This window comes from Homarus americanus, unplaced genomic scaffold, assembly GCF_018991925.1.
Source record: "Homarus americanus isolate GMGI-L3 unplaced genomic scaffold, GMGI_Hamer_2.0 scaffold13521, whole genome shotgun sequence".
NCBI classification, from domain to species: domain Eukaryota; kingdom Metazoa; phylum Arthropoda; class Malacostraca; order Decapoda; family Nephropidae; genus Homarus; species Homarus americanus.
In genome coordinates this window covers 603-13,122 of record NW_024755518.1, presented here as the reverse complement: position 1 = coordinate 13,122, position 12,520 = coordinate 603, and the positions used below count along the sequence as shown (strand labels likewise).

General features: G+C 43.3%; 1 protein-coding gene across 3 annotated transcripts; it reads left to right on the top strand.

Moving 5' to 3' along the window:
* Positions 1–4,849: 4,849 nt before the first annotated feature.
* Positions 4,850–12,071, top strand: LOC121856550 (uracil-DNA glycosylase-like). Of its 3 annotated transcripts, XM_042352149.1 has the most exons (6): positions 4,973–5,021; positions 9,461–9,512; positions 10,127–10,169; positions 10,681–10,766; positions 11,062–11,169; positions 11,620–12,071. In XM_042352149.1, the coding sequence occupies exons 2-6, from the start codon at positions 9,465–9,467 to the stop codon at positions 11,830–11,832; spliced, it is 498 nt and encodes a 165-aa protein (XP_042208083.1). In that variant the 5' UTR covers positions 4,973–5,021; positions 9,461–9,464; the 3' UTR covers positions 11,833–12,071. The 3 variants fall into 3 exon arrangements, with proteins under 3 accessions (XP_042208082.1, XP_042208080.1, XP_042208083.1); XM_042352148.1 differs by lacking the exon at positions 9,461–9,512 and having other exon boundaries at positions 4,850–5,021; XM_042352146.1 differs by lacking the exon at positions 10,127–10,169 and having other exon boundaries at positions 4,850–5,021.
* The last annotated feature ends 449 nt before the right edge of the window (positions 12,072–12,520 follow it).

Here is a 12,520-nt window from a genome sequence, read left to right as displayed (position 1 = left end):
GACTCGGTCTATGCTGACGGTGTCATGTCTGCCATTCCGGATAATTGTCAGGAACTTTGCTGAACGGGTAACCACCTGGAAGGGTCCATCGTAGGGGCGTTGTAATGGGTTGCGGTGAGCATCATGCCTGACGAAAACATACTCGGCTGTGAGTAGTACAGGAGGGATGTGTTCAGGGCGCCGAGTAGGCTGGCGAGGAGCAGTAGCTCTGAATGCAGAAACTGCTTGTCGTAGCTTTTGGAGTAAGTCGTGACGAACGGCTGGAGTGGTTTGGTTGGGATCAGGAGGGAGTGAGAAATCCCCGGGTAGCCGAAGGGGCTCGCCTAGTGTCAGATCTACTGGGCTACAGTCCGAGTCCATATCCTCCTTGTGTGACGCACGGATGCCGAGGAGCACTAAGGGAAGCGCATCAGTCCAGCTGTAAGGGTCGTGCTGTGCCTTGAGTGCGTCCTTCAGCTGCCGGTGAAAACGTTCTACCATGCCGTTGGCTTGAGGGTGGTATGCTGTAGTGCGTTGTCTAGACGTGCCGAGGAACTGTAGGAGGTGCTGCCACAGTTGTGACTCAAACTGTACTCCTCGGTCAGTGATTACGGTTGCGGGGGGGGCCAAAACGGGAAACCCAACCAGACATGAAGGCGCGGACAGTAGTCTCTGCTGTAGCGTTGGGCATGGGAATTGCTTCTGTCCACCTGGTGAAACGGTCGATGCAGGTGAAGATGTAGGTGCTACCGTAGGGTGATGGTAGAGGTCCCACGATGTCGATGTGTACTACATGAAAACGTCCTTTGGGAATAGGAAAGGCTTGTAAGGGGGCCCGTATGTGACGATGTATTTTGGAGGACTGGCAGGCCAGGCACTGAGCAGCCCATTTCTTAGTATCAGACTTGATGCCGGGTGGCTGAGACCATGGATGCGGTCGAAAACAGCGCGGCGGTGGACGTGAGGCACGAACGGTCTAGGCTGTCCACAGGATACGTCGCACCACAATTTTATCTTTGTGCCAGGAACAGGGAGTTCTTGGAGTATGAGGCCTCAGGGGGATGTCTTGTATGCTGCCAGGTCTTCGTCTTTCTCTTGAGCCGCGGCTAGCTGCCCATAATCAATGGGTGGAGATGAGGGAAGAATGGTGGATATACAACGAGAGAGGGCGTCGGCGATCTCGTTGTGGCTGCCTTTAATGTGTTGGATGTCGCTGGAGAACTCCGAGATGTAAGCCAAGTGGCGCAGGACACGAGGTGTATGTGACTGGGAAGCTGAAGCGAAGGCGTGGACGAGGGGCTTGTGATCAGTGAAGATGGTGAACTGATGGGCCTCGAGGAAGTGTTGGAAATGTCTGACAGCCAAGTATATGGCCAGGAGTTCTCGATCAAAAGCGCTGTACTTGAGGTGTGGTGGTTGAAGCCGTTGTGAGAAGAAAGCAACGGGCATGAAAATTCCGTTGATCTCCTGCTGTAAGACGGCGCCCACTGCAGTAGAAGAAGCATCTGTTGTGAGAGTGGTCCGGGCGTTAGGTGCGGGGTGGGCCAGGAGGGTGAGGCGTGTGATGTGCTGTTTGATAGTGGTGAATGCCGTAGTAGCCTCTTGAGTCCACATGAGAGACTTGTGAGACTTCTTTGGGCGTCCCTTGAGAAGGTCGTGTAGGGGGGCTAGGACGGTGGCAGCTTTGTCAATGAAGCGGTGGTAGTAGTTGACTAAACCCAGGAACTCTCGGAGTTTCTTCGCCGTTTCAGGTTTGGGGAACTCCCTAATTGCGGTTATCTTCTGTGGTAGGGGTTGTATGCCACTGGGCGAGACTCTGTGACCGAGGAAATCGATGGCCGAGGTTCCAAAGACGCACTTAGCAGGATGAACTTTCATGTTGTTGTTCTGCAGGCGTTGGAGAAGAAGTTGTAGGTGGTGGCGGTGCTCGGCAGGCGTCGAAGATGCGACGAGGATGTCGTCAATGTAGACGGTGACAAAATCGAGGTCGCGAAGCATATGGTCCATGAACCTCTGGAAAGTCTGTGCTGCATTGCGTAAGCCAAAACTCATGAAAGTGTACTCGAAGAGTCCGAACGGAGTGGTGATGGCTGTCTTCTGGGTATCTGCCGGTGCTACTGGGATCTGGTGGAAGGCACGCTCCAAGTCGATCTTCGAGAAGATAGTCTTGCCATGAAGTTTGTGGTGAAAGTCCTGGACATGCGGAATAGGGTACCTGTCAGGTTTGGTGACGAGATTCAGGGCTCTGTAGTCGCCACACACCCTCCACTCGCCGGGTGTTCGCTTAGGAACCATGTGAAGAGGCGATGCCCAGGGACTCCTTGAAGGGCGAATGATGCCGTCTTGCAGTAGTTTGTTGAATTCTACTTTGGCTGTGTTCAGGAGCTCAGGGCGCAGGCGGCGAGGGCGTGAAAAGACTGGTGGTCCTTTGGTTTCGATGTGGTGGAAAATTCCCGATGTAGGTGGTGGGGGTAGGGAGACTCGGGGTGAGAAAAGCTCCTTGAATTCGTCGAGCAGGGAGGAGAACTCGTTGGAAGGCGCAAGACAGGTGATAGTGTCGGTGTGTCTGGCACGAGAACCCTGGATCTTGCGTGCTGTAGGCTCATGAATGAGGCATAGATGACTTGGTTTGACGCCGAGCTTGTGGAAGGTGAGGAAGTCGAAACCAAGGATGGGTTGAGACACGTCTGCTATCACGAATAACCAACGCAGAGTCTTGGGCAGACCGAGGTCTAAGGCGAGGGTGCGTACGCCGTAGGAGGCGATGGAGGTACCGTTGGCAGCGAACAGGTCATAAGAGGGTTGCTTTGACTTGTCTCGTAGTGAGGGAGGGATGAGGCTGACCGATGAACCTGTGTCGATGAGGAACTTCTTGCCGGAGGTGAGGTCGGTGACGCGCAGTAATGAGACGCCTGGAGGGACGGAGGCTGAGGCGTCTACCAGCCTCCGGTGTTGCCAATTCCCGAATAGGTGCAATAGGGCTCACAGTTTCGAGCATTGCGGCCGAAAGTCTGGTGATACCAGGAGAGGGTAAATTTGTTGTGCTGGGGGTTGGCTGCTGTGTGTCGGAACTTGTAGGGCGTAGTGTGTGAGTCAGGAACCGGCGCAGCAGCGGGTATGGAGGAGCAGAACTGCTCAATGGTGTCCATCCTGCAGTTCAAAATTTGCAACAGGTCCTTGATGTCTTGTGAGGTATTGCTCGGCTGAGGGGTGTTGACCCAGCTTACAAGTTCGATGGTAGGTACTGGTGTGACCGTGGCGGCAAGGGGTGCAGCAGCGCACTCGTTAAAAATTCTATCTGCCGCGGTTGCATATAGTTCCGGTGTCGTAGAATAATCTACTGCGGACAGGATGTTGCGTACTTCTGTGGGTAGCTTTTGTGCGTGAAGCTGGCGCAGGATAGAGTCGGGGAGTCTGTCTGTGTGACGGGAGTTCAGCCGACACATCTCCTCCCAGAGACGTCCCGGGGTTGAGTTCCCAAGGGAGGTAGAGGATAGATCTTGCAGGAGATTGGGGCTGGTCTGTTGATAACACGTCTTCAAGGCAGCCCGCAGGGTAGCGAATTTGTTGTGATCTGGAGGGTTGGAAATGGTTTGTGAGACCCGCGTGGCCACTTCCGTGGGCAAGGCACAGAGCAGGGCGCCATACTTTTGCTCGTCGGTCGCTTGTGAGCCGGCGAGGGCTGCTTCCACATAGTCAAGCCAGTCCTCGACGTTGTGGTTGAAAGTCGGCAGAGAGATCCGTCCGTCCTCCATCCTGTGTGAGTGCTTATCTCCGGGAGTCACCATTGTAGGGGTATCGAGATATTAATGTTGTCTAGCACTCAGGATGGAAGGAAACTCTAATGTGGTTTTCTTATATAATAAAAGTTATATGATAGACAGTCTGTTGCTGGAGGTGCCGTGTGGTGAGGAGCTGCTAAGTAGAAGACGTTCGGTGAGTAGCGTGTTGAAGGAGGTAGATGTGCAGGAGCTTCGTTAGAGAAGATGTTGCCTGTTGCTGGCCTCCCGGTTGAATGAATGTTAACAGCGTGGAGCTTGCTGGAGGAGGTGTTGCTTGTTCAGGAAGATGGCAGAATGAATCTCAATGGAGAGACAGAGCTTATATACCCAGCAGCAGCCGCCAGTCCTCTATGAATCATGTTGGGAAAACCCAGAAAGTTGCCGGTGACTAGTTTCGTTGCTAAGCAACCGTACCATCTGGCGTCAGCTCTCGCTTGGTTGCTAGGAGACGGCACGTCGGAATGCGATAAGCATTTGTAGGGGAGACGTCCACTACAGGACTGATGGTTCCTTTCATTTTAATATCTACCTTAAGAAATGATCGGGGCAATTTATATTCGTATTATATATCAAATATCCGAAATTAATATTTTATGAGAATAAATCTATAAGATTCGGGTGAATAACTAAATACTATATGAATTTACCTTTAGGTATGTGGAGATTTGACATATATTTTTTTTACGTTCAAAATTCTTGACATGGTTGCAATTATGATGCGTAATGAGAGAACATTTAGCTTATTTTATTATTGCTTGTCTTATAATATCGAGTGAAAGGAAAACAAATATTTTTTTTTCAAAGGAGCTGATCGCTTAAAATTAAATTGTTATTTTGTGCTCAACATTGTCGCCATAAATAGTGTAACAAGGTTAGTAATAACACTAGTCCAACAATTAAATAAAATATATGAATTAGAAATCACTCTTAAACAGCTAATAATTACAATAACTAACTAAATATGAATACAGTATGAAATTATTTTTTATTTAGCTGAAATTGGTTGAGATATTTTTGCTTAGAAAATAATATTTTAGACTCTGTTTATGGTTGTGGTAAGGTTTTAACATCGTAAAAAGAGACGGGCGGGCTTCCCACATGGTGGTGTGTGAGGCGGCAAGACAGACAAAACCTTTACTTCACACTCTTGGGAATCACTTTTGGACGTCCGAGTTAACCTGTTGCTGAAGTATGGCGTCACAGGAAACAATCAAGAACTTCTTTAAGCCTGTCATTAAGCGCGAGAGCGAGGACTTAGAGGTTAGTGATGGACAAACATCTAGCCTTAAATTGTACATAGTGGATATTTTGCCGTGAACGGCTGAGTTCCGATTTAAGTTAGGATTCCATTCACGCCTTGGTAAAGTTTTCTTGTAGCACCGTTCACTTGTAGTAAGTTAAAAATATATTATTCTATTGTATTTGTGTGTGCTGAGACGAATATGACCTTCCTTTTTGGCGGAAATTAGCCGGTTTTTTTAGCGATTTTTTTTTGGTTTGACGTTTTCCGAGAAAAAAAAAGTGCCTTCAGCGACTAACAAATACACAATAAAACACTAGAAAAACAATAACCTAACCTAACCTAACCTGACCTGACCTGACCTGACCTGACCTAACTTAACTGACTCTCACCATATGATGGAATCACCTATTTCTTACCTTATTGGCCTGGTTCTTGTTCGTCGTTGCATTCTGGGATTCTTGCACAACGCCACATATGTTGGTCTTTGCGATATTTACATTCAGTCTTGCTCTTAGTACATTTTACTGAGGTTGGAAGAACACCATGCGATCGAAAAAATGCTATTGGGCCAAAAATACCGAGAATTAAACCCAAAAACATTTTAATTGGTTTCAAAATAAAAAAGGCTTTTGATTGGCCGCTTGACATGTACAGCAACGCATGCGGAGGATGATTTATGAAGGGGACGCAGGAGACACGGAGTGTTGGAGGAGAGGCAGACGATAATGGCGGGATGTTAATGGAAGAAAATAGAAAATATTTTGGAAGACCTATCTCCTTTATTATACATTTCCGCCGGTAATGTAATAGATGAAAATTATCTTATAATTAGACGTCTTATCAGGTCGCCCCTCGCTCTATGTCTCTCAAGGGAGTGCAAATTAAGATGCTTTAACCTGTCTATACTGAAGGTTCCTAATGCCCGGAATTAGTCTTGTCATTCTCCTCTGAATTCTTTCCAAGGATTCTATACCCATTCTGTAATACGGTGACCAGAACTGAACTGCGTAATGCAGGTGTGGTCTCACAAGCGCAAGATACTGTTTTAGGATGACCTCGCTAGTCTTGTAACTAACACTCCTTTCTATGAACCCAAATACTTTATTAGCCTTGTTACGAGCAAAAACACATTGTTTACTTGGCTTAAGGTTCCTACTTATCATTACTCCTAAATCTCTCTCGCAGTCGGATTTCTCAATGGCATCATTGTTCATCCGGTAACTGGTTTCCCTGTTTACATCTCCTATACTGAGTACTTTACATTTGTCCACGTTGAATTTCATCAGCCATTTATCAGACCATTCGAAAATTCTGTTTAGGTCTTCCTGTAGTTTTGCGGAGCCCTCGTCAGATTTAATAACATGTCCTATTTTAGTGTCATCAGCAAATTTACTTATGTTGCTGTCTATGCCGATATCTATGTCGTTTATGTATATAATAAATAATAATGGTCCAAGAACTGAGCCTTGGGGAACTCCACTAGTGACGTTGCTCCAATGGGACTTAGTGCCGTTAATGCTCACTCGCTATTTCCTGTCCTGTAACCACGCCCTAATCCATTTAAGGATATTACCTTTGATGCCATGCGCTTCTACCTTTCTAATTAGTCTTTCATGGGGGACTCTGTCAAAGGGTTTGCTAAAGTCGAGATATACCACATCATAATTGTGCCCCTCGTCCACCGATTCGAAAACTGATGAAAAGAATGTTTATAGATTAGTTAGACATGAACGCCCGCTTGTGAAGCCATGCTGGGAATCATTGATCATTCGGTGCTTCTCCAGGTGATTTCGAATAGAGTTTGAAATGATTGCTTCCAGTAATTTGCCTACTATTGATGTTAGACTGATCGGGCGGTAGTTAGAGGATAGTGATCTATCCCCCCTTCTTGAAAATCAGTATTACATTTGCTATCCTCCAGGATTCTGGTACTACACCTGTTTTTAAGGACATGTTAAACAACAATGCTAAGGGCATACTAAGCTCTTCCTTACATTCCTTTAATACTCTGGCAACTATCTCATCGGGGCCAGGTGACTTATTAGGCTTTAGTTTGTCTATTTGCTTATTAGCATCATTACTAGTTCCTACTATCTCGCTTAATTTGTTTTCTTCACTATCTCTGAATAGAGTCGGTGCCTCGGGTATCATGTTTAAATTTTCGGTGGTGAAAACTGTCGAAAAATATTTATTCAGATTATTGCTCATTTCTCCGTCGTTATCAGTTAGCTCGCCGGTATCTGACCGTATTGGTCCAATCTTTTCTCGTGTTTTAGTTTGATACATTTGGTAGAATCCCTTGGGGTTTGTCTTTGCCTCCGTTGCTATCCTTACCTCATTATTCCTCTTAGCTTTCCTTATCTCGGTTTTAACCCTACTCGCCAATACCTTATAATAACCCCGGAGGTAAATTTCACCACGATTTATCCTTCTACCTATAGCCTTCCTTTGGCCAATGATTTTCTTTAAAAAATTATTTATCCATTTTATGGTCATTGTTGTCTGATCTGAGTTTTTTGTATGGTATGTTCTGCCTTTATGCATTAAGTAACTCATTATTTAAATTGTCGTGGAACTCGGCAATCTCAGATCTCGTTATCAGGTCAGTTTCAACCGTCAGGTCTCCTGGTACAGTGAGGTCACCCTCTGTGGGTCCATTGAGTGAGGTTACCTCATGTGAGGTGTAGCTCACCCCCAAGCACGACACCCCCTTTCTCAGCTGCTTCTTCAAACTGTCAAAGTTTGCCGTTCTGAAATCTGGTATTTTAGTGGAATTTTCCTTACGTCTGCCCTGAAAATCTAACTGGAATCTAATTTCTTTGTGATCGCCGTTTCCAAGCTCATTCCCTACCTCGACATTGCTATTAAGGTTTTCTCTGTTCGACAGAACTAAGTCGAGTATACTATTACCCCGGGTGGGTTCGGCTATATGTTGACTTAGGAAACAGTCCTGGATTGTTTCGAGAAAATCCTCTGATTCTGAGTTACCCATAAGGTCAGTCCAATCTATTTGGCCAAGGTTAAAGTCGCCTACTATACAGACTTTGTTGTGTATGGAAGCCCTGTGCATTTCATCCCAGATAAGTCGCTCATTTACTCTATCAAGATTGGGAGGTCTATATATTACTCCTGTGATTAATTTTTCCCGACCGTCGATTTATTCTATCCAAATTGTTTCTGTATTCCGCTCAGTTTTTATTTCCTTAATTATTTCACACTTCAGATTATCCCTGACATAGATTGCTACTCCGCCTCCTTTCCTGGTCTGCCTATCGGTATGGAACAATTTGTAACCCGCAATTTGGTATTCGACTGGTAACTCACGTGAGTCTAGGTTGAACCATGTTTCAGTGAATGCTATTATATCAATTTTTTTCGGTACATACTAAGGCCCTAATATCATCCATTTTGTTTCTCATACTTCTACTGTTCGCGTAGTAGACATTTAAGTTAGTCGTGATCTGAGTCCTCACTTTACCTCGTTTAGGTTTAACCTCCCTGTCTAATTTAGTTTGTCATCATTCCTAACACTATTTCCCTGTAATCTTTCACTTTGTTCACCAGCTCCCACTGCAGACTCCTCCACCCCCGTGCCCATATGTTCCCCTAGCAGTTTAAAAGCTTCGATATCTTTTGAACTGCCCCCTCTAGAGACCCAGCCAGGGTTGCCACCCCTTCCCGAGACAGGTGTACCCCATCCCTAGCATAAAGGTCCCTTCTGCCGTAGAAGTTGCCCCAGTTGTCAATGAATGGGACTGATATTGACTTGCAATATCCGTCAAGACGGCCGTTGACACCAACTGCCCTTGACAACCATTCATTGCTAACTCTCCTTCTAGGCAGGACACCGCATATGATGGGATCCCTCCCTTAGTCCTAATACGATCTATAGCTGTTTTGAACTTATTAAGAAGCTCTTCACTCCTACACCAGCCAATATCATTGCCTCCTGCACTGAGGCAGATAATGGGTTGGCCTGGATCTGGTTTGTTGTTCCTCCCCTCTCGGGCAAGAAATGGTATTCACAGATTTAGCCATTCGTGGGCATTTTGGGAACCCGCTCCCTGTGAATTTTAACCATTCTCTGTATGTACAGTCCCCTTCACTAGTACATTTAAGGGCTCCTCATATAAACATTCCACATTTGAGATTGTTTCTATTGTTTTAACTTGATTCCATAGTATGGTTGCTGTTGCGAGTTTCTTTCTGTCAAATGTAAACAAACACAGCGCTGTCACATTGCACAAAACCTGACAAACCCCTGTAAAGGCACCAGTGAAGGGGACTGTACATGTTCATAAATATTTTCCAGTCTTAATCATTAATGTACAGTATTGACTGATAGTACACGTTTTATCACACTGTATCCACCACTTGTGTATTTTATATCCATCTCTCAGAATATTTACCTCACTTTAAAGATAACTTTTATTTGATTGAAGATGTAAATTTACAGGTTAATGGTGTCACCAAAAAATCAAAGATTGATGAGCAAAATGATCCTTCCAGTAAGTATTTAAACTGAAATTGTTTTGTAGTTAAGGTGGATCTGATGGAGTTTGGGCACCCCAGCCTATTTAACCTAATGAATAAACACTCTAATGCTAACCTAACTTTATCTAACCTAACCTAATCGAACATAACCTATCACAACCTACTCTAGCCTAGCATAGCCTCACCTAATCCTCCACTTCACATTAGGTTGGTTAATCATCAGGTGAAATAAGCAGGGGAACTTTAACGAAGATAAACCTCCTGTGTAGCTACTGTATTATACTAGACCATTTACAGCCGTTCTTGTGAATGTGAAGTACGATACAGTACAGTATCTTATGGACCTGAAGCTACAGTGCCTTGATGCATCCATGTTCCATTAAAGGTAAAAATAAAAAGAATAAGTTGGCTTACCATTAACATATTCATATAAAATCAATAGAATTATCACATACTATACTTTATACTCCCCTGAGGCTGAGGTTTTGGGTGATGAAGAAGGAACAAGTGGTGACCTGAGCAGGGTTATGTCTTAGGGTAGTTCAAGTGATATTTCCAGGTTTAAATTAGAGATGATTATTAATTTCAGCTTCTCAACAATACATGTATGATGATGTACTCCTTTTAGTGTGCGGGGAATCATTCATCAAAGAACTGGACCATACCCCAAGGTGAGCCATGTCTAGCTTGAATGTGTGTGATGATCTCATATGGTGGGTTAGTGAACCAGACCAATATTTGTCTGTGCCTGATATTGTGCAGTAGCTATTTAAAAACAAAAACAAATGGAATTTTATCTTGCCAACAACACATCTGCTTACTCCTTTGCATTTTGTATTTTTCTTTGTTTACTTTTTCAGTACTGTACTTTCCTCTCTTTTTTTTTCTTATATTCTTTTCTTTTTCAGTTCATTATCTTTAACTTCGTAGAATTGTTCCTTCATTCTTCCTCTTTTCTTGTCTTGTTAAATTTCCACTAATACTCCTACATACTGTACTGTGGATGTGTATAACTGAGCAGGTATTGAAAACATTTAAAAATTTCATAAGTTCTGCTAATACACATTGAAACATCAGCTTAGACAAGTTGTTGATACTGTAGCTGCATCACAAAATAAAGATTATTTATTACATGCTTAAATTGTCAAAGGATATTGAAGAAATACATGTATACCTCTCTAGGAATGCCCCCAAAGTGTCGTGATGAGAAGGTCCAATCTGGCCTTACCCCAGAGCAGAAACAACGCATGATGCAAAACAAAATTAGGGTAGGTTTCATATATTAATGATTGTTGCTCAGTGCCAATGTGCACTTGTTTGTTGATGTAGATGTACTGTATAGTATAACTTATTTACTATTTGTCTTGTTTTCTATTAGTTGGCTTATTATTGTTTTAATACAATATCAGTCAACTGGCTGTGAATTATTATACCATTTGTTTCTTTTATATGCTTACATTTCTTATTGTCGCTTAAAAAGTTGTGATACCTGGCTAAGCACTGGCCATCACTGAATGCATTTTTGTTTATATAGCTACAGGGAGATTCGTACTAATTTTACAGGCAGAGATAAAAAAACAGTGTAAGAAAACTCCAGGTCTGCATGAGAACATTGGTCATAGTTGGTACCTGGCCCTCAAGTCTCAGTTCTCTCAGCCCTACTTTGAGAAGGTGGGAAAAATACACTATCTCTCTATCTCATCATTACCTGAACATTAGCCCTCTCAGTATACTGTATTTCACTTAAGATTAACTACTTTAGTGTAGTAGGTAGTATGCAGCTACCAAACAGGGAAGTACTACCGCCTGGTTGTTATAGAAAGTAAATTTTTGGTCAGATGTTAGAATGGGAAATCCTCCCATTTCATAATTGTTTTTATATCCCTTTGTGGCACTTTACCATGAGCAGTTCAAGACAGACAATGAACCAACACTCTACTTGAATATCATATTTAAGGTTATAATTTTTTTAAGTCATTCTCCTCCTTTAAGTCATCTTATCATTTAGTTATCTTGTTGCTTTATATTGGATTTTATTTCTTACTCTAAGAAAGTACTGGAATTAGATATATGTTAGAAATATTCAAATTAAAAAGAACATTTCCTTTGATTACTGAACAGTTGAGTAAATTTTTGGAACACAAGCGCAAACGAGCAACAATCTTCCCCCCAGAGGACCAGGTGTTCTCTTGGACTCAAGCATGTAAGTTGCAGGACATCAAAGTGGTCATCTTAGGACAAAATCCTTATCATATACCAGGACAAGCACATGGTCTATGTTTCAGTGTTCAGAACGGTGTGCCACCACCTCCAAGGTACAGAAAATTGTCTTAAGTTACTAAGTAACAATACATTCATTTAATTTCTCACCTTTAAACTTTTATTAGTCAATTAAACTAAAATGTCTTAATGTGGGTAACTTAGTAAAGGAAATTACCTGGGCACTCTTTTTAACTATTCCATATTGTTATTTATCACAAGTGCACTTTATAGACACAAATTTCATTTATTTACTGTCATTTGTTGAGGGGAGAAACAACTGAAAAAGTAGGTCAATAGCATATACGGTACAGTACAGTGAACCTTACTTTTTACACGTCAATTGAAACCCACGCGGCCCATGTGAAGTGAACAGTCAACATAACATAAGGGATTAATTGAAATAGAGACTGGCCACCTGTAACCTCCTTTTTTCAGGACACACACATGTAGTAAAATAACTTAATTTGCAGGATGGTATGCACACACAATTAATAACACTAAGAGATATATCAATATTAGTTTTTAATGACTTTGACAGGCAGAAAGATGGCCAGCACACGATGGGGGGTTGCTCCTGAGGCTGAGGATTTATTTGCCTCACCCAATACTTGTACCAAATTCAGTCATCATCCACCACAGAGGCTTGTAGGGCCTCTTTTCTCAAAACCCCTCTAAAGTCCATATAAGTCCATATTTTACCATCATGGTCATTTATATCACTGACTTAAATGGTTGTGTTAATGGAAGAACCTCGGTAATG